General features: G+C 34.2%; 1 protein-coding gene across 8 annotated transcripts in view; it reads left to right on the top strand.

Moving 5' to 3' along the window:
• Window positions 1–20097, top strand: part of NOL4 (nucleolar protein 4) — a 465402-nt gene that overhangs the window by 436683 nt on the left and 8622 nt on the right. For 7 of the 8 annotated variants that reach the window (XM_074277643.1, XM_074277598.1, XM_074277604.1 and 4 more), the window contains one exon: window positions 7464–7644. The exons of the other annotated variant lie outside the window; for it this stretch is intronic. In XM_074277643.1, the coding sequence (XP_074133744.1) occupies window positions 7464–7644 (181 nt within the window). The remainder of the gene's footprint in view (window positions 1–7463; window positions 7645–20097) is intronic. 8 annotated transcript variants of the gene reach the window in all.

Below are 20097 nucleotides of genomic sequence, written 5' to 3'. Positions count from 1 at the left end.
GCACAATCAGAAAAATATGTGTGTGTGAAATAGATCATACATATAATATATATATATATATATATATATATATATGTATCTATTTTTTTGCATGATACTAATTTCATCTAAATCTCATCACTAGGCTGCCCAAAATAAACTACAATATGGCTTTCCTTTAATATATATCTTAATGGATATGTATTCATCTTTAGAAAAAAGACAGAGAATATATTTTGTGAGTTTTTTAATCACCTTTAGAGCCAGCAACTAGACAGAATATACAAAGTACTTCAAATTGTGCAAATGAATTGTGAAGAAGGGAGGAATGAATTGAAGATTCTGAGTGTTCCAAGTACTACCTCCATTCACAATGAGTATAGGCAGGCAGGTCATTTTTGTTCCTCTGGAACAAAGAGATGTTGTAAGGTAGTTATTTTTCTTAGATATTCCTTATGGAAGCATTTGTTATCAAATGGACATAGAGAATCTATTTAACTACGCTATATTGATGTTTTCCATTTGTTTAAACATGAAATAAAGAGCTGTCCCTGACCAAGTCTAATAAAGTGAAATATAACTAAAGCAGTAACATAGATAATTCAAGTAAAAATGCTGCTCTTTGCTGAGATCTAGCTTACAAACACACATACACACAGAGAGAGAAATAGTAAGAGATTTAAAATTTTAGATGCGAACTTGTCTCAGCAATATTGTAGGTTCAGTTCCAGACCACTGCAATAAAGTGAATTACAATTTTTTTTATTTCCCAGTACATATAACATTTATGTTTACACAATACTATTGTATATTAAGTGGGAAATACTATATCTAAAATGTACATAATTTTTAAAGTATTTTCTTGCTAAAAATGCAAATCATCTGAATCTTCAGCATATCATAAATCTTTTTGCTTGTGAAGGGTTTTACCTCAATATTGAAGGCTGCTAAATAATCAGGGTGGTGGTTGCCAAAAGTTGAGATGGTTGTAGCAATTTTTTAATACAACAATAAAGTCTGCCTCATCAACTAACCCTTCCTTTCACTTGAACACTAGAGACCATTGTAAAGGCTTACTAATTAGCCTTAATGTTAATACTATTTTCTCTCAGGGAATAGTAGGGAGTACCAAGGAGAGAGAGAAAGAGAAACAGGGTAACTACCATTTGATGAAGCAGTCAGACACACACAGTTTATTAAGTTCACTATCTTAAATGGGCATGGTTAATCATTCTCCAAAACAATTACAATAGTAACATAAAAGATCACTAATTGCAGATTATTATAAAAATGAAGAAGTTTGAAATATTGCAGGAATTACAAAAATGTGACACAGAGACATGATGTGAGCACATCCTGTTAGAAAACTGGAACCATAGAACTACTCAGTGCAGTGTTGCCACAAACCTTCAATTTGTTTAAATAAAAAAGGATGTGCAAATATTAAAGTTGCCCAAGAGAAGGATTACAGTAAGTAATAATTCTACAAGAACCCACTAGTTCTTGTCAAAGAAAAGCCTGTTTACATGAAAACCCTGAGATTTCTCTTAATTACAACATTGTTAAAGTGCAACCTTTCAACAATAAAAAAATCCCCAAAATATTCTTGAATTTTAAGTATCAAAACCCTAAGTTTAAATATTTCAAGACATTTCTAGTATTAGCTCAAGATGAATAGTACCCTACACACACACACACACACACACACACACACACACACGCACACACACACGTATATAAAAATCCAGACTATATTAAATATATAGTAGAATAAGCCCATTTTCCCTTGTCTTTGCATTGGCTAAAATTAATCTTAGCATGTGTTTCATATCCCAATTACATGACAAAACTAAATAAAATCAGTATTTGGGGGTGGAGAAGGAGGATTGTGGCAGATAGGCATTTCATATTTTAGTTTCCCAGTTGTCGTTTTGTCTTCCATCATTAATCATCATACCTATTCAGGGTTAATTTGTGGGGAAAGCAATGAAGAGTTGGGAGAGGTACATTTGAGTGCTGCTCTTCCCAGACTGTGTAATCTTTGGCAAATTACAACTTCTTGGAGTCTCAGTTTCCTCAGCTGTAAAATGAAGATAGCAATATTTATGCCATTTACCACCAGATGCTTATGAAGATTAATAATGTAAGGCAAATGAAATACCTTATACTGGTAAATCATAACATAAATGTGAACTATTTACTTAGCTTCAAGAAACTGGTTCAAATTATAATTTTTAAATAGCAATCATATGTCTCTATAACTGTATATGGAAGTTTATACTGTAAATAACTCCTCTCCAAATCTACCCAAGTTAACATTTACAAAGATAGTATAGTGAAGATATGAAGAATGTTGTGCTTTGACATAGAACTTTTCCATTGTTCTTTTTGGCAGACTGAAATTACTGATGAGGTGAAAAACATATGAACAGAAAGAAAGAAGGAAGGAAGGAAGGAAGGAAGGAAGGAAGGAAGGAAGGAAGGAAGGAAGGAAGGAAGGAAGGAAGGAAGGAAGGAAGGAAGGAAGGAAGGAAGGAAGGAAGGAAAGAAGGAAGGAAGGAAGGAAAGAAGGAAGGAAAGAAGGAAGGAAGGAAGGAAGGAAGGAAGGAAGGAAGGAAGGAAGGAAGGAAGGAAGGAAGGAAGGAAAGAAGGAAGGAAGGAAGGAAGGAAAGAAGGAAGGAAAGAAGGAAGGAAGGAAGGAAGGAAGGAAGGAAGGAAGGAAGGAAGGAAGGAAGGAAGGAAGGAAGAAGGAAGGAAGAAGGAAGGAAGGGAGGAAGGAAGAAGGAAGGAAGAAGGAAGGAAGGAAGGAAGGAAGGAAGGAAGGAAGGAAGGAAGGAAGGAAGGAAGGAAGGAAGGAAGGAAGGAAGGAAGGAAGGAAGGAAGGAAGGAAGGGAGGGAGGGAGGGAGAGAGGGAGGGAAAGAAAGAAAAGAAGAGGGGGAGGGAGGGGAGGAGAAAAGGAAGAAAAAAGAGGAAGGGAGGGAAAGAAAGAGGAAAGAAGGATGGAAGGAAGGAAAGTAGAATTTATTGCATACTCACTATGTGCAGTGTGCTAAGCACTAAGTAAAAGATGAAATCACAGAAGATAGATTACTGATGAAGCAACTAATGTTATCAGAAAATAATACTTGTGGAACATTTGTCATACTTTGGTTTAAAAACAGAAACAACAAAAGGTCACAGTGGAATGAGTGAGATTCTTTTCTATATAACACTGTTTATTTGAATATTTCTGAGGGATGTATTATAATATAGAATATGACAGTATATAACTTGGAAGCCAAAGCTGTACAGCCAAACCAATTTATTCTTCCTCTGGGCACAGCCTCTGAGTTGAGTAGAGAACAATGAGAGCATTGGAGTAGCTGGGCCAACCCAACCCATTTTCAGTCAGAACCCTGCTATAAATAATTGCCCATGCTATTACATTTCTTCATTCATGCTTTAATAGAAGACAAGTTTTTTTTTTCCTTTGATGTATATCAAAATGGTATTAAGCAGTTTGTCTAAAATGTAACTATAGAAGTCACCTTAAGTTTATTTAGTCTGTCATGTCTCTTTTCCTCAATGATCCTTCTAAATAGAAACATTGTGTGTTTTCCAGCTGAGTGTGTCTTGCTGGTCAGCCTCATCATATTTTTGTCTTTTTATGACTACTTTTTTTATTTTTCATAGTATATAAATTGAATCAGAAAGCGACGGGAATATGGATATGTCTGTGTGTGTGTGTTTGTGTGTATATTTTCTGTTCAAATGAATGAAAAGTCATTACACTGACAAGCATTGAAGTTTGCATCCATAAGTCGCATATTATCTTTATACCAATTCAAGAAACAAAAGCATCAGGTCAGGGAACATTGGAAGTAATAATTGTTGAAACTTGCTGGCCAAGATAAAAGTGACTCCAAGGGATATTAATTGTTTTTTGTCATTAAGGGGGGAAAAGTGATAATCCTATATAACTAATAATAATGATCTTCCAAGATAAAAAATAAATTAAACTTATATTAAAACCCTGTTAAGGAACATGACAGCTTCTTTCTTTGTTAGAATTTTCATATGGTGTATAATGGAACATATAGTGGACTTTAACGGCTTCCAGTAACATCAATAATGCAAATCTATGTTTGAATACAAATGAATGCCTACAAGGCCTGTTTTGGTTATTAATGGTATTAATTATCAGACTGTTCAGTGTTGTTACTGTTGTGTTTGGAGCAATACTTAATAATAAAAGGCCAGAGGCAAATCTCATGGAAAAAAAGCAAACTTAATAACAGAGATTAATTCTACTATACAAAGAATTCAAGAGAATATTTACTGGTGAAAATCCAGCCTACATTTTAACTCATTAGGAAGACACTCTTCCAGTGAATACAGTCTGTGAGTACGACTTACTTTCTTTTCCCAACCAAAAAGAAATGGCTCTGCTGTATTTCTGGACAGTAGCTAGTTTCCTAATACTAAAAACAAAAGGCTACCTATCATAAATGGTGATTATTTAAAAGGATCTTGTAGCTGGAAGTCTACCCTAAAGAAGAAGCTGTTATTCTTGAACAGAACTTTAATGACCTTAGAACTACTTTGAAATTCATCCCACTCAAATTTCTCTTCAAAGGCTTATTGGCTATTTAACCACATAGGACATAGTGACATAGGAAGTGGAAATATTATGCATGACCTGATTTGGTCCTCTGGATATCTCTTTTGTGGCAAAAATAGTCCAGAACAGCTTCACAGAGGAGCAGCACAAAGTGAGGGAGGCTGTCAAAATCTTCCCTATATTCTCTTCTAGTATTTGATTGTAGAAATTGACACTAAGCTATTGTGGCAGGTGACATATGGGGTACCACCCCATCTGGTTGGCCAGGTTTATTGCCATCATGGCAGGTAAAGCTATCATTCATAATCAAGTTGACTACAGCTGCCAGTGGATGCTGTGTTTTTGTGCCATTCATGCCAGCTGTAGCAGTTTTCACTGATTTTAAAATTGAACTACTTTCATTCTGAATCCTCCCCTCATCTCTTTTTTCCATAGGAAATAACCAGGAGCTCAGTACTCCCAGGAACATAATGGTGAAAGCTCCTCATGTTGTATAACTCTCTCTACCATTACCAAGAATGCAGACCATCAAGGAAATGAAATGTAGATTAAATATCTCATGTCTCTCAGTTTTAATAGAAAAAATATATATTTTTGCAAACAGAACCTCTGGTCTGCCCCATTAAATTAAGTGAATCAGAGAATTGTAGATTAGAAACAGGAACATAAAGTTCAACTAACTTACTCGGGGGTCATCACAAGAGGAAGAGTCAAGACATGAACTCATGTATTGATTCCCAAGTCTAATAATTTTTCCACTTATAAAGCACTTTCTCCATAATACCTTTGTGATATAAGTTGTTTGATAAGACCAGTCTTAAAGATTAGAAAAATAAGGTTTGGTAAAAATAGAGTGATTTGATTATGAACGGATAGCTATTAAGTATCAGAGCTAAGGCTTGAATAAAGAGCTCTTAATTCCAGGATTGTCACTCTATCCTTTCTTTAGACAATGAAAATCTCAAGTCTACCTCAACAGAAATGTGAAAGCTGGGAACTATCTTGGAACCAGAAACTATCAAGGAGTTTGAGTTCTCCATTAAGGATCTATCCTCAACACTGGATGAGGAAAAGAAAGGGAAAGGAATAAACATTTATTTTTATCATCTATTATGCACTAGGCACTGTGCTAAGCCCTTTTTAGAAACATTATCTCATTTGATCCTCACAACAATCTTGGGGACTATTATTTGCTCATTTTATAATTGAGGTAACTGGGGACAAACAAGGGGTAACTGACTTGCCCAGAATCACATATCTAGGAATTGCCTAAAAACTGGATTTTTTACTCAGATCTTCCTGATTCTAGGCACAGTATTCTATCCACTGGCCTATCAGCTACTCTACTAATGGTGTTAGAAGTATGGACTCCTTGGTCAGAGACAGCTATTCCCATTATCATCCCATTATCAAGTAGTATTGCCCAAGACCCAAAAGTCTTCTTCTTTTTTTTTTTTTTTTTTTTTTTTTTTTTTTTGTTCATGGTCTTTGTTGGCAATCTACTAAAGTCTATCTATGGCTTCCTTTTAAAAACAATATTTGATGACTATATTAACAATTGAACAAAATGCTAAATTTCAGTTAGAAATTAGTGACAATAAGGATATATTTTTTTTCATATCCAAATTCATAAACTCCTTTCTAATAACTGACCATCCTTTTGACTTCCAGGTCAAAAGAATCTTAAGAAAAGAATCTATTTTTATGAAACTTAAAGGTCAAGGATTAGATTCATCAGTTGAACATTTTGCAGTTTATTTGCCTTTATCTATTTCCCTTTTTAATTTCAGAATCTCATTTTGGTACCCTAAAAATGTGTCCTACTTTAACCATAAATCCTGGTTTCCAATTAGACACCTCACCAAGTAAATGAAAAGGATATCCCCCCAAGAGTGGAAACCCTCATGCTAAATAACAAATATTTTTATGAAAACAGTAATATTAAAACAGGAATTTTTTTAAGTGTTGAGGTGATCCCTAATTTGGGGGAATTTAAACACAGAAATGTTAAATAGCTGGAAATGATTTGTCTTTCACAGGTCAGAATCAAGGTATAGTACAATAAAAATTCTACAGTACAATATATTATGAATCTACTTTTGTCCTGTGAAAAATTGGGGGTCATTCCCAAAATGACAGTATCTCTGCATTCACAGAGCTCTATTATTTCATGTTTACTCTCTAAGCATTTGGGGCCACAAAAATGAGTTTTAAAGTTGCTTGTTCCGTTAAACATGTGCCATAAAGTTAATGGGCTGCAAAATTCTTCAGATTATGACTAAAAAAGCTCATCAGAATTCACCAGTGATTTGTTTTATATTGTCTCTGCAGTCATAAAACAAGTTAGAAGCAAAAAAAGCTACCACATGCAGGAGTCAAATAAAGTCAGATATGCCCTATAGATTAGATCCTTTTGCATTTCCATGTCAATGGAGAAAATTTGCTGTCTCAGTTTCTCAATCTGAAATGATGTCAAGTTTATTGCCAATTTTGCCATCTCAATTCTTTGTGACTTGACAGGATCTCTGGGGCAAAAAGATTTGTAGCCAATTCTCCAAGTACCAATGCAAGACTTTAAAAAGACTTCTAGAGATGATTTGGAAGAACTGTTCTTTTTTATCTTTTTCTTTTATTGTTATTTTAATTTTGTTTGGAAAGACTATAAAGTGTTGTGTCACTATTCCAGTAGATCTTCCACCTTGTTGGACTCCTTGGCAAGAGGTCATTCAAAAACAACCATTCAGGTTGAATATCCACTACCACCCCTTTTATTCCCTCCCAATAGCAGCACTTGCAGAAATGTAGATAACAATAAGAAAAGTCCTGTTCCAAGTAAAATATAATAATGATTTGACACCCTATAATGAAACATTGTCTTTTCAGGACGAGTCTGCTTCAGCTGACAAACAATATAAACAAGAGGCGGCCCAGGTCACTTATTCAACATCAGCTGTTTCTAGCACACAGGAGGTGTTGTATATCAATGGAAACGGGACCTACAGTTACCATAGTTACAGAGGGTTAGGAGGAGGACTGCTAAATCTGAATGATGCTTCTAGTAGTGGTGAGTTCTTATTACAGATTGTGTATGTATGTCCAGTTGGGGGTGGCATCTGTTTGAAATTGGAGAGAGAAGAGAGAATATACAGAAGTTCCCAAATACATATTCCTATAAATGTGCTTTTTTTTTCCTTGCTGTTCCTCAAAATGGCAAAATCATTGTGCAATTGTAGGATTACAAATCCCAAAAAAAAAAAAAAAAAAAAACCTCACTAATAAAAAGAAAAATTCCCCTTAGAAGTAGAAACCCCTGTTTCTAAATAACAACTTTTTAAAAAATGAAAACAGTAATATTAAACTAGGAATTAAAAAAAAGTGTTGAGGTGACTACTGATTTGGTGGGAATTTAAGCAAAAAAAATGTTAAATAGCTTATTCAAGGACACAAAGATATTAAAACATATGAAAAAAAATATAAGGACCAAAAGTCTTGGATATCAGCAATAGAAAATCTAAGTAAGAATTTTGTTTCTGATCATGGAACCTAGAGATATTCAAGAGGCAAGTCTGGTAGCTACTTTCCTTAGCATCAAAAGGTTAGAGATTTCCTGAACATTATCATTTCCTCATAACCTACTATGGATTCACAATTCTTGAATTATGTTGTATTACTTGAATCTATTTTCATCTTCTAACCATAAAATGTATTATGCTATGGAAACACAAAGTTGGTTACCCACTGTAAAAAGTATTCTTCCTTTAATTCATCTTGACTCTCATTCTTTTGCATTCCAAGGGCTGTCTCCATAGTTCTGTTATTCTGAAATATGCAAATATGTATCATTTTATACTCTTTCGTCAATCAGTGCCAGATTTAAGGTCTTCTGGCTTCCATTCTTATGGTATTAAACTCTTAGCTTTGCTTTAAAATTTGCCAAAAACCTCTTAGCCTAACTTCATGATTACAAAATGCCCTGTATTGTTAAGCCCATATATTCATGTTATTTTCTCCCTGGAATATTAATGAGGATGTTTGGAGGAGATGGTTGTGAAATTATTGACTATGGTCCATTGGTAAACCACTATAAGGATTAATAAGATTTAGAGTTCAAAGGGACCTGAGAAGCCATCTAGTTCATTTTAGATGAGAAAATAGAGGTTCTATAAGAATAGTTTGCCCAAACTTCCACATGTAGTAAGTACAAATTTTAATGCAGAAACATTTTCTAAGTTATGATGTACTAACATCATATGATACTATAATATGTTTTATGAAATTGTACAGGACCTTATATTTTTAAAAATTATCTCATATGTATTACTAAATTATTTCCTAAAATATTAGTCTGCTGTGTGTATGGTTGACTCTATCATTATTGCTTTACATAGCAGCCATGTGATAGGGCTCCAAATTCAAAGGTGAGAGACCTGAGACAGAAAAACAAAGGTGACTCAACAAAATTATAGCTAAGCCAAAATTATAATAAATGCCCTGTCCTAGGCTCGGATTAATAAATCTTTATGTCTCAATTCAAAAGTAATTTTTATGAATAAACTGAATTGTTCCACAATTCATCTTATAATTTACAAAGCATTGTGAGTAGAAGGGGGGAGGTGATAGCGAGAGAATATTTTGGTGATCATTACGATTCCCTCAGTTAAAAACAATTACATGTGAAACTTTGTAATAGGGTTTTTGGTTCTTTATTATTATTATTATTGTTATTAATGCAAAAAGAGATGTGTGTTATGTATGTGTCTTTTCCTGCCCACACTATTGAGGATGTAATAGGACTATTAATTTTTTTATTATCTTTTTATGTATTCATTTTAAACCATCATGTAATAAGACAATAGCTTTAGTTAAGGAAATGGTTTATAAGTGAAATAAATATTTTTAAAGTGTAATCTAATAATCTATGTTAACTTTTTAATTTTAGAATTACTAGAGCCTAACAAATAATTAAATGTTAAGTGGTTGATATGAAATACAGGCCATACTCTGTTCTCTTTAAATTTCATATGTGAAAAGTCTGGTACGGTTTTCAAAAGAACTGGCTTGTGATATTTTAGTTTAGAAATGGATATCTTAGAGATTGTTTATGGATATGCCTGGTGATGCCATGAAAAGTCAAACTTTATCATTTTAAATGAACAGCTGAACATGAGATTTTAATGGACCTATAAGCAAAGTTAGACTTATTAAATAATGAACAACTCATAATCAAAAATTTTTCTTCCTGGTTTGTTTGCATGTTTGTGAAGCTGTACTAGGCAACATGGTAAATATAGCCCTTATGACAATTTCAAAATCTACTGTCACTTCCACTCAAGTTATTTTATAGGAAATGAAGACTTACTTAATTCTCATGTTACATTTATATTTAAAAGTTAAACCTATATTTGCTTTATTTGAGTTTCTGGATTGCATTAAGAACTAAAGAGTGTCTTCAAGGGCAAGATTATTAAATTTTTGCCCAGACTAATTCCCCTGTGATTCAAAAGGGTGTTATCTTAGGACCACAAAGAAAAGAAGAGAATTTATTTTGGAAATGAATTGAGAACCAGAAGTATCTTCAGTATTTCATATTCTAATGAGTCTTCTTATTTTCAACATTCGTCTTGTTTTCTGGGCAGCAATTTGGACAAAGTATATGTTGATTCTTTTACACATGACTGACTACAAGCTAAGGATGTTTTTTCATCATCTTAGAATATTTGAAATTCCCTAATAGTTAATTTATGGTATTTTTAGATAGGAAAATCTTAGCAAGAGCTGGTAGTTTTAAAAAAAATAGATGAAAAGCTATTTCCATTAACAAATTAAATTTTCCAGACATTTCAAACACTTGTGTATTTGTTATTGTTGTTGTGTTGTTGTTTTATATATAAATAAATTACATTTATTGGTTAAAATATAACATAACTTTAGATCATAATATAATATAGAATACTGACTTTTTTAGGAATCATTTCTGTGTCAGAGTCAAGAAAATAGTAGATAATGTTAAGGTCTCTAAATGAAGAACTACATCCATACATATGAGCCATAATCAACATACAAGAGAGCCTAGTTTTATATGAAAAGACACTGAATTCAGTTGACTGCTAAAACTCTTGCAGATCTGTAGTCATTTATCAAAGTAGTAAGAAGATAGGGACTTAGAACAACACATTGATAAGATTCTAGCATGAAGCAAGATTAATATGGGGTTTTTTTGGCCATAAACTAGATGAAGGAAGATAAGAATCTAGACCATTAACTGGGGTTAATAAGCCAGGTCAAAATTTGGGATGAGAGCAGTATTGAAACATATATAAGGTTTATTACAGAGGCTCTTAATCCTTTTTGTGGTAATAGAACTTTTTAGTACTCTGATAAAGCTAAGAAGTTCTCAGAATAACATTTTTAAATGCATTAAATAAAATATATAAATTTTAAAAGAAATTCATTATATTGAAATAAAAAGGCAGTTTTTCCCATCCAAGTTCATAGATTCTTTGATATTGCTCCCAGTATGCATAATCTCTAAATTTACCCTTGAAGGAGAGCATAGCTAGATAGATGTGTATGGCTCACAAAGAACTAAGGATACTATCCCTACAGAGGGAGACATGGATTTTGCCCTCCACAATTTTAGAAGTGATGCAAAAAAGAAATTGTGTTCTTTTTGTGTCATCACACAATTTTTATATCACTTCTAAGTTCTTTCTGGATAAGAACAAAAGAGAACAAAGCTCAATTTGCAATCTAACAAAAAAGGTAGAAATTTCTGAAAATATTTTTCTTGTGTTTAAAAAAATTTAATTTTGGGATTAAGAATAAGATATATAAATATGAAAATGTATAGATCTTAAGGCTAACATATGAGAATTAACATGACATAGAGGGTAGAAAGTGAGCCTGAGAGTCAGACTTGAAGGGTTCAAGTTATTCTTCTGCCATATCCTTGTCATGTTATACTGGGAAAGTTATGTAACTTTCCTAAGACCATAAGTTGCAAGGAAATTGCTGATATTGATATTGTTTCATCCGTGGTAACTACCTATACTGATCAAAAAGATGAATATGAGAGAGAATATGTAGTCTTAAACAGTATTTCAATGACTTTTATTCTTTTATAGGCCAGTCACTGTGATAAGCCCTAGGAATTCAAAGGCCAAAAATAACAACAACAATTTAAATTTAAATATGATTTAAATGCAAAAGAATATAGATTCCCTGGATTTTTCATTCCAATAGTTACAAACAAAAATAGCATTTTGACAATGTAGGCTAAATTTGTTTAATTTTTGCTTAATGAACAAAATTGTTACTCTGAAATTTATGTTACACAAAAAAATTAGTCATGAGGGAAAGTATAGTGTGTGTGTTCTAACGATTCTCCTAATGAATTCTAAAGCAGAAATCATTAAAACATCTCTGCTGCATACTTCAAATATGAAGTTGAAAAATGACACCGTGTTTGCCCAAAAGAAGCAGCTACTCTAGTAGAGCTCTCACTAGTAGAGTGAGATAAAAGCAGTACACTGAAAATAGATTTAAAAGACATGATTTTGAATCATAACTTTAACACCAGTTGATTGATCACAAAAGACATAATATTTTAAAATTTTATTTCTTCTACTATAAATGGGATAATATCACTTATATTACCTCCTCCATAGGATTACCATAAGGAAGTATAACACCACCTCAAAGATACTCTAACACTGGCATTTTTAATTGCCCTCTCAACCCAATAGGATAACTGACACTGCTAACTCTCAGGTTGAAGAGAGAGAGTATGTATTCCCCAAACTTACATTTCATGTGTTCCTACTAGTGTGCTTTCCCTTAATAATCAGCCAATAGAACCAACTACTTCAAAGCCAAGTCATTCACTAAATGGCATGTGAAGTTTAAAGAGGGGGAGATTGCTTCTAGCTGGAAAAATTAAAGAAGGTTAAATACAAAAGGAGAAACTTGAGCTGAACATTGAAGAAAAATTTTCAAGCTAAGAAGTTTGTTTTATCCTGTAAACGACAGAAATCCTGAAGCTTTTTTGAGCAGAAAGATTATATAATCAGACTTGGTCTATGCTTGAGAAAAGTTATTTTTAAAATTTAGTGAATAATGGATTGGAAAAAGAAGCTGGAGGCAAATATACAAGTTATGAGCCTATTACTCTAGCCAAGATATGATGAGTGCTTGAAATGAACTGGAATGATAGTAGTAGAACTAGAAAGAAAAAGAGTGGATATGAGAGATAAGATACAATTGATGTATAAAAAGGAGATTCATTCAAATTATGCAGCTATGAAGAAAAGAAAACAAGAAACTTGTTCTCTTTACTTTAAGGCCTCTGATATTAAACCCTTGGGGACACTACTATTGTTGAGTTACACTAAGCTTTCTAAAGAAGTTCAGAGTCCCATTATTAATGTGTATTCTGTTACTTGAGTATAAACCATATTCATAAGTTAGTTATGTCAAAGGTCCCTCTCTATGGAATCCATTTGGATTCAATATACAGCTTATATCATCTATGCCCTCAAGGAACTTACACAGAGACCAGATTCCAGCAGATGGAATTATTGAATATTCAGGAATTTTTAGCTGTGAGAGGAAATGTAGTCTTAAACTGTGCATCAATGACTTTCCAAGCATATATTCTTCTATATGCTAGGCACTGTGAAAATCCCTAGGAATACAAAGGCCAAAAACAACAACAAAACTACAAAGCAGTCCTTCCCTAAAAGAGGGACTACATTCTATTAGGGAAAGCAAAAATGTATATGCATATGTATGTCTGTATTCATATTTTCAATTTTTTTATATTTTGTATAATATAAAACTTACATATATTATCATGTCTTATTTATACTAATTTTATTACATCATGTTATATAATTATATCTGTAATTATCTTAATGTATTGATTATATTAATATTTTTCTATTGTTATGTTTTATATATGTGATAGATAGATAGATAGATATACTATTATGTATTATGTGTATGTATAATTCTTCCTCTCAAGAAATATAGACTGCTTTAGAGCAGTTGTTTTATTTGTGTATGTGTGTCCTTCTGTGTAAATACAACACACTGGAGGGAATACTAATGACTGGATCAAGAAATATCTGCAGGAAGCAGCACATGAGTTTAATTATAAAGGTAGCTAGAGATTTTTTAAGGTAGAGGTAAAGAAGTGCATTCCAGGAGTGTCAATGTCAGCCTAGACACTGTTGTAAAATGGGGATATAGATTATATTACATAAGGAATAGTTTTTAAGAGACCTTTAACTAATTTAAATTGTAAGGGAACAGCTAATAGAAATGAAAAAAAGTAATTCTTAAGTTTGGTTTTGCTCCAGGAGCCCAGTGAAGCAACAACATAAAGGAAGAGAAAAATGTTTGGGAAGCAACATTGTGGAAATATATGCATCATGTACATTCTGATTGGAAGTATATTACCTAAAGATCCCTGTAGGAGTAGTGCTGGTTGGTGTACTCAGGCTAGTGGTGAGGTGAGCTTTTTGGCTCAATCACACTGTTCCTGGGTGAACTTCTGCATTGTGCCTTTCAGAAGCCTATGTACATACAATACAGCAATAAAATTAATAAATATAAAAGGCTAATATAGTAAAAGAAATCTTGTAAGACAATTTGGAATTTCTTAAAGCATAAACAGATTTTTGGATAGTGTAAAACAGATAGTCTGAAACATTTATTGATAAATTTTCTAACATAGTTTATACAATTTTTAAAATTTAAAAAAAATTAGAATTTTTAGACCTCAAAACTAGTTGTATGACCTAGAGTATAAGTCTACTTTAATAGCTGGCAAGAAATTAGAAGTAATTGGATGTGGAGATTTTATTGCTGTATCCTGTTATTCATAGAATCACAGTGAAATAGAACAATGAATTTGATGACAAAAATATTGGATTTAAGTCCAAACTCTGCTACATTAAATCTTTTAGAGTCTCAGTTCCCTCGGGTTTAAAGCAGAAAAATGTATTTCGCAGAATTTTTTTTTTGAGGAAAGGACTTTAAAAATAAGTCACAAGATTCTATGTAAACACAAACAATATTTCCTGTGAATCTAGGTACTGATCTACCTCACTGAAGGGTTTGTGAATTATACATTTGTCTCCTGCTACTTTGTTTAATAACATCTTGCGACTTATATTCTTTCAGAGAATCTTGCTTTTTAAAAATTTGCATCTTTTGTTCATTTTTTCACCTTACTGTTTACATATTTATATTTAACATTTTAAGCCAATTGCTCACTTTTAACAGATCTGAGAACATGAAAAAAGAACTTTACACACATATAATTATATCTATCCATATACATATAGAGATATATAATTTCAATTCAATTCAGCAAATTCCTATTGAATGCCTACCATGTCAGAGGCATTGGGATAGGCCTGAAAAATAAAATTATCTTTGCACTTACAAGGAGGGATAAGACAAAAATATAGAAAAAAATGTCAAAAATTGAAATATGAAAAATACAAAGGGGGAAATCACTTTTATCTTTGAGGTGATAGGGAAGTGATATAGAGAAAGCGATGCCTGAACTGATTTTTTAAAGAAAAAGGATTCTTTTAAGTAAGATTGTAGACGGACTCCTTTCTACACCTAAGGGATGGCTTAGAAGAATGTACAAAAGAAAGAGTAGGAAAAATCAAGGGACAGCTAAAATGCCAGTTTGACTGAAAAATAGAATTGGTGAAAGGGAACAGTATGAAATAAGACTTTAAAGGCATATTGGAGTCAGATTACAAAGATCCTTAAGTACCACGCTGAATAGTCCATAGTTTATCCTAGAGGCAATAAGGAGCTGCAATAGATTTCTGAACAGGAGAATAACATAAGCAGCCCTGTGCTTAGAAATATTATTTTGTCAGGTAAATATGAAATGGATTGGACAGGGGGAAAAATGGAAGCAGAGAATTCAACTAATCAGTCAGTTAGCCTTTACCAAGTGCCTTATATGTGTCAGAATCATGCCAAATGCTAGAGATACAAAGAAATGAAAACTAGATACACATTAGAAACAATGAGGCTCTAAACCTGAGGAGAGACAGAAAAGTTCTTGAGGAGAGGTAAGATTTGTGTGTTTGAGATTCCAGCGCTACATGTGTACAAATATGAACACTAGGGGGTTGGAAAAGCAGGACTAGAAGTCAGTGGAAATATTGTGGCTGATTGTATAGATTTTTGAGTAATCTGTAAAAAGGCAATAATAAACTATGAGAATAAATCAGATTGTCCAGCAAGAGAGTATATATAGAGAAGAGAGGAAAAGATGAAGATAGATCCCTAGGGGACATTTATATTGAAGGTTTAGAAGAAAGAAGAGGAAACCAACAAAAGACATTCAAGAAGGAAAGAAAGAACCAGGAGGATATCATGGAAGTCAAAGAAAGAGAGCATTTCAAGGAGAGATGATTAGCAATGTCATACCACAAAAAGGTCAAGTCAGGTGAGCACTGAGAAAGGGGCATTTAAAATATGTAGGTAATAGTTTTAATACAAGAGTAAGTGAACTGTAAGAGAGTAAATACAGTGAGTATACTTGCTTTGTGTTTGCCATTGAATGGAGAGGAGACTCACAGGATGATAGTTAATGGGGTAATAATAAAGGAAAGGTTTTCTGTAACATGCTGTTGTCTCCAGAAGCTGCCGATCGCTCTCTGGGAGGAGATCTGCTGTGTCAACCAAATCTCTCGGACAGATTCTTCTTCCTGTAGAGAACCGTTGTCTCCAGACAGTGCCATTAGCTCTCGTCCAGAGAAGTGATTTTCCTTCCTGCAGAGAGCTGCCTCGAGTCTGGTCTAGAGCAGACTGACTTTTTCCTCCAGAGCTGCCCTCTTTATCCTCCAGAGAATGGGCGTGGGATAATGCAAGGGCTTCTGGGAAGAAGTACTTCAACCAATGAACTTGCTCCTCCTAATCATGCAAGCTCTTCCCCAGGAATTCACAAGTCAAGCTCCCAGGAAAGGCCAGAACTAGAAAATTGTTAAGTACCGACTTAGCACTTAGTAAAAATCTAATATCTCATTATCTCATTAGCACTTAGTAAGAACCTAACAGTTTTCTATGTTTTAGAAAGACCTAAGAAGTCTGTATGTGTATGTGTCTTCACACACATATATGTGTATATGATGTATATTGTGTATACACAATGATAAGAGAAATGTGAGCTCTCATCCCTCTTTTGCCATTGAGATCACAACTCAATCAGCTTTTCCCACATTTAACTGCACCTTATTGAGAAGGTAATAGAGAACTGTGAAGAATTATTTAAATAACTATAAAGATAAATGTAAATTCTGCACCATCAATTGTTATGTTTATTGTCAGTTTTGTGTCTTCTTCCAACTCCTTCAAATTAAGAAGGTTCCTCTGGGGATCTATCTTGGAAGATAAGTTGAAGTTGAGCTTCACTGGTCTCATCAGCAATTCTGCTATGCAGAACAAGGATCCTACAAGGCAGCTTTTCTCCTGTCTAGGAAACCAAAAATCTCCCTTCCCATCTGGAAATGAAAATGCCTATTCATAAGCTTCCATAAGCCTGGAAGTGAATGGGATTAATTAAGGAAGAGTGTGCCAGCTCTTTTCCTAGATAGACATATAGCAACTATCTATTCTAGCTCCAGAAGAGCATTTGTTTACCAATATGAAAGACAGTCTTATATAGTAGACAAAGGATTCTCTCTGGAATTAGGAAAGATCACTAGTTCAAGTCCTACCATTGGTTTTTTGACTCTGGGAAACTCACCTAGGAACTAGGACTATAAACCTCAGAGCACGTGTCTGATATTCATTGATAGAGTAAGTTTTCTTATTGATAGTTCTCTGTACCAATGAAATCACAAGTTCTAGTTTTAAAAATATCCCCCCAAATGATTTTAAGTTACAAATATAGCCATCATTGCAATATTATTTTTTCCTTTAGCTTTGCAAGTAGATTCCAGTTCATTTTAATGTTTAAATCTTGAATGCTGTCATTTAGGTTTCCATCCCTGAAAAGTATTTAGGGTTTGGGTTTTTTTTTGTTTTTGTTTTTGTTTTTGTTTTTTTGGAAATAGCAGAAAATGTATCCCTATGTTGGCTACCCTTCATACTCAACTATTAAAGATAATGGATGTTTTGGGTACATTTTAGTGGATAAGTCCACTATCCCATCATGAAACTCATTCTATGTGTGTTTAAGAAATAAGTGTGTTATCATATCTGAAGGTCAATTGATAGAAAGGAAACATGTTTTATGATTCAAAGTAATGAATGTCTCCTATTGTGTTCAAATACATTAAGTAATTAACAAAAGTAATTTCTGACCTGACCGTTTAGATCTTGGATTCCTTAACTCTTTTAGGCTGGATGAAATACTTCTCTTTAGAAAGTATTCCATACAGTTATGCGTAGTCTGTATCTAAAATGACCTTGAATGTCACTATAGAAAGACATTACCTGATGCTTAAAAGTCTCTTGACAGTATATAGCCCAATTCTACTTTTAAATATGGTATCAGGGAATGGGATTACTAAAATTTCAGGGTAAACATATTTGATGAGACTTCTGTATGTAATGCCATATTCAGAGAAATGTTTCAATGTATCTTTGTAATAATGAGTTTCTACTATCTTTGCTTTGTAAATGTCTTATAACAATCAGAATCCATTCTGTCTTTATCCATTCAGGCTTTATCTTTATATTCCAGAGCCACTCTTGATATACTACTCCATTATAACTATGGTTTTCCTTGAGCAGATTTTCTTTACTAGTTTTCTCACTTCACCTTGAAATAGTTTTTATTTTTTATTTATTTTTTTTTTTTAATTTTTTTTTCCCTCTCTTAGCCAAGCTGGCAGCAGCATATAAGTTTGAAAGGAGGAAGCTGGATCAATTGTTGAATTCTCTGAATGTCTAGATAATCTATCCCTAATAACCTCATTTTAGCACCAATCTTTGTTATTTCTTCATGGAAGGAAGGAAGGAAGGAAGGAAGGAAGGAAGGAAGGAAGGAAGGAAGGAAGGAAGGAAGGAAGGAAGGAAGGAAGGAAGGAAGGAAGGAAGGAAGGAAAAGAAGGAAGGAAGGAAGGAAGGAAAAGAAGGAGGGAAGGAAGGAAGGAAAAAAGGAAGGAAGGAACGAAAAGAAGGAAGGAAGGAAAAGAAGGAAGGAAGGAAGGAAGGAAGGAAGGAAGGAAGGAAGGAAGGAAGGAAGGAAGGAAGGAAGGAAGGAAGGAAGGAAAAGAAGGAAGGAAGGAAGGAAGGAAAAGAAGGAGGGAAGGAAGGAAGGAAAAAAGGAAGGAAGGAAGGAAAAGAAGGAAGGAAGGAAGGAAGGGAGGAAGGAAGGAAGTAAGGAAAAGAAGGAAGGAAAGGAAGGAAGGAAAGGAAGGAAGGAAGGAAGGAAGGAAGGAAGGAAGGAAGGAAGGAAGGAAGGAAGGAAGGAAGGAAGGAAGGAAATGAAGGAAGGAAGGAAGGAAAGGAAGGAAGGGAAGAAAAGGAAGGAAGGAAAGGAAGGAAGGGAAGAAAAGGAAGGAAGGAAGGAAGGAAAGGAAGGAAGGAAGGAAGGAAAAAAGGAAGGAAGGAAAGGAGGGAAGGAGGGAGGAAGGAAAGAAGGGAAGGAAGGAAGAAGGAAAGAAGGGAAGGAAGGAAGAAGGAAAGAAGGAAAAAAGGAAGGAAGGAAGGAAAGAAAAGAGGGAAGGAGGGAGGGAGGAAAAGAAGGAAGGAAGGAAGGAAGGAAGCAAAAGAAGGAAGGAAGGAAGGAAAAGAAGGAGGGAAGGAAGGAAGGAAAAGAAGGAAGGAAGGAAAAGAAGGAAGGAAGAAAGGAAGGGAGGAAGGAAGGAAGTAAGGAAAGGAAGGAAGGAAAGGAAGGAAGGAAGGAAGGAAGGAAGGAAGGAAGGAAGGAAGGAAGGAAGGAAGGAAGGAAGGAAGGAAGGAAAAGAAGGAAGGAAGGAAGGAAGGAAGGAAGGAAGGAAGGAAGGAAGGAAAAGAAGGAAGGAAGGAAGGAAGGAAGGAAGGAAGGAAGGAAGGAAGGAAGGAAGGAAGGAAGGAAGGAAGGAAGGAAGGAAGGAAGGAAGGAAGGAAAGGAAGGAAGGAAAGGAAGGAAAGGAAGGAAGGGAAAAAAGGAAGGAAGGAAGGAAGGAAAGGAAGGAAGGAAGGAAGGAAGGAAAAAAGGAAGGAAGGAAAGGAGGGAAGGAGGGAGGGAGGAAGGAAAGAAGGGAAGGAAGGAAGAAGGAAAGAAGGGAAGGAAGGAAGAAGGAAAGAAGGAAAAAAGGAAGGAAGGAAGGAAGGAAAGAAAAGAGGGAAGGAGGGAGGGAGGAAAGGAAGGAGGAAATTGGTATCATTAAAAAAAAAAAAGCATTGCACAATTTTCCAAAGGCAATTCAACCTGTTTTTTACCCTGTTACTCAAAGCTAAACCTAGTTTGTTAATCTGCAGTACATTTCCAAAATATAAATGCTGAGGCAATGTGGTACAGTAGATTGTTGTTTGTTTTGTGTTCTCAAAG

This window comes from Sminthopsis crassicaudata, chromosome 1 (assembly GCF_048593235.1).
Source record: "Sminthopsis crassicaudata isolate SCR6 chromosome 1, ASM4859323v1, whole genome shotgun sequence".
Classification (NCBI taxonomy): Eukaryota; Metazoa; Chordata; class Mammalia; order Dasyuromorphia; family Dasyuridae; genus Sminthopsis; species Sminthopsis crassicaudata.
Note: the sequence above shows the minus strand (reverse complement) of the source record. Positions and strands in the feature narration are given on the sequence as shown.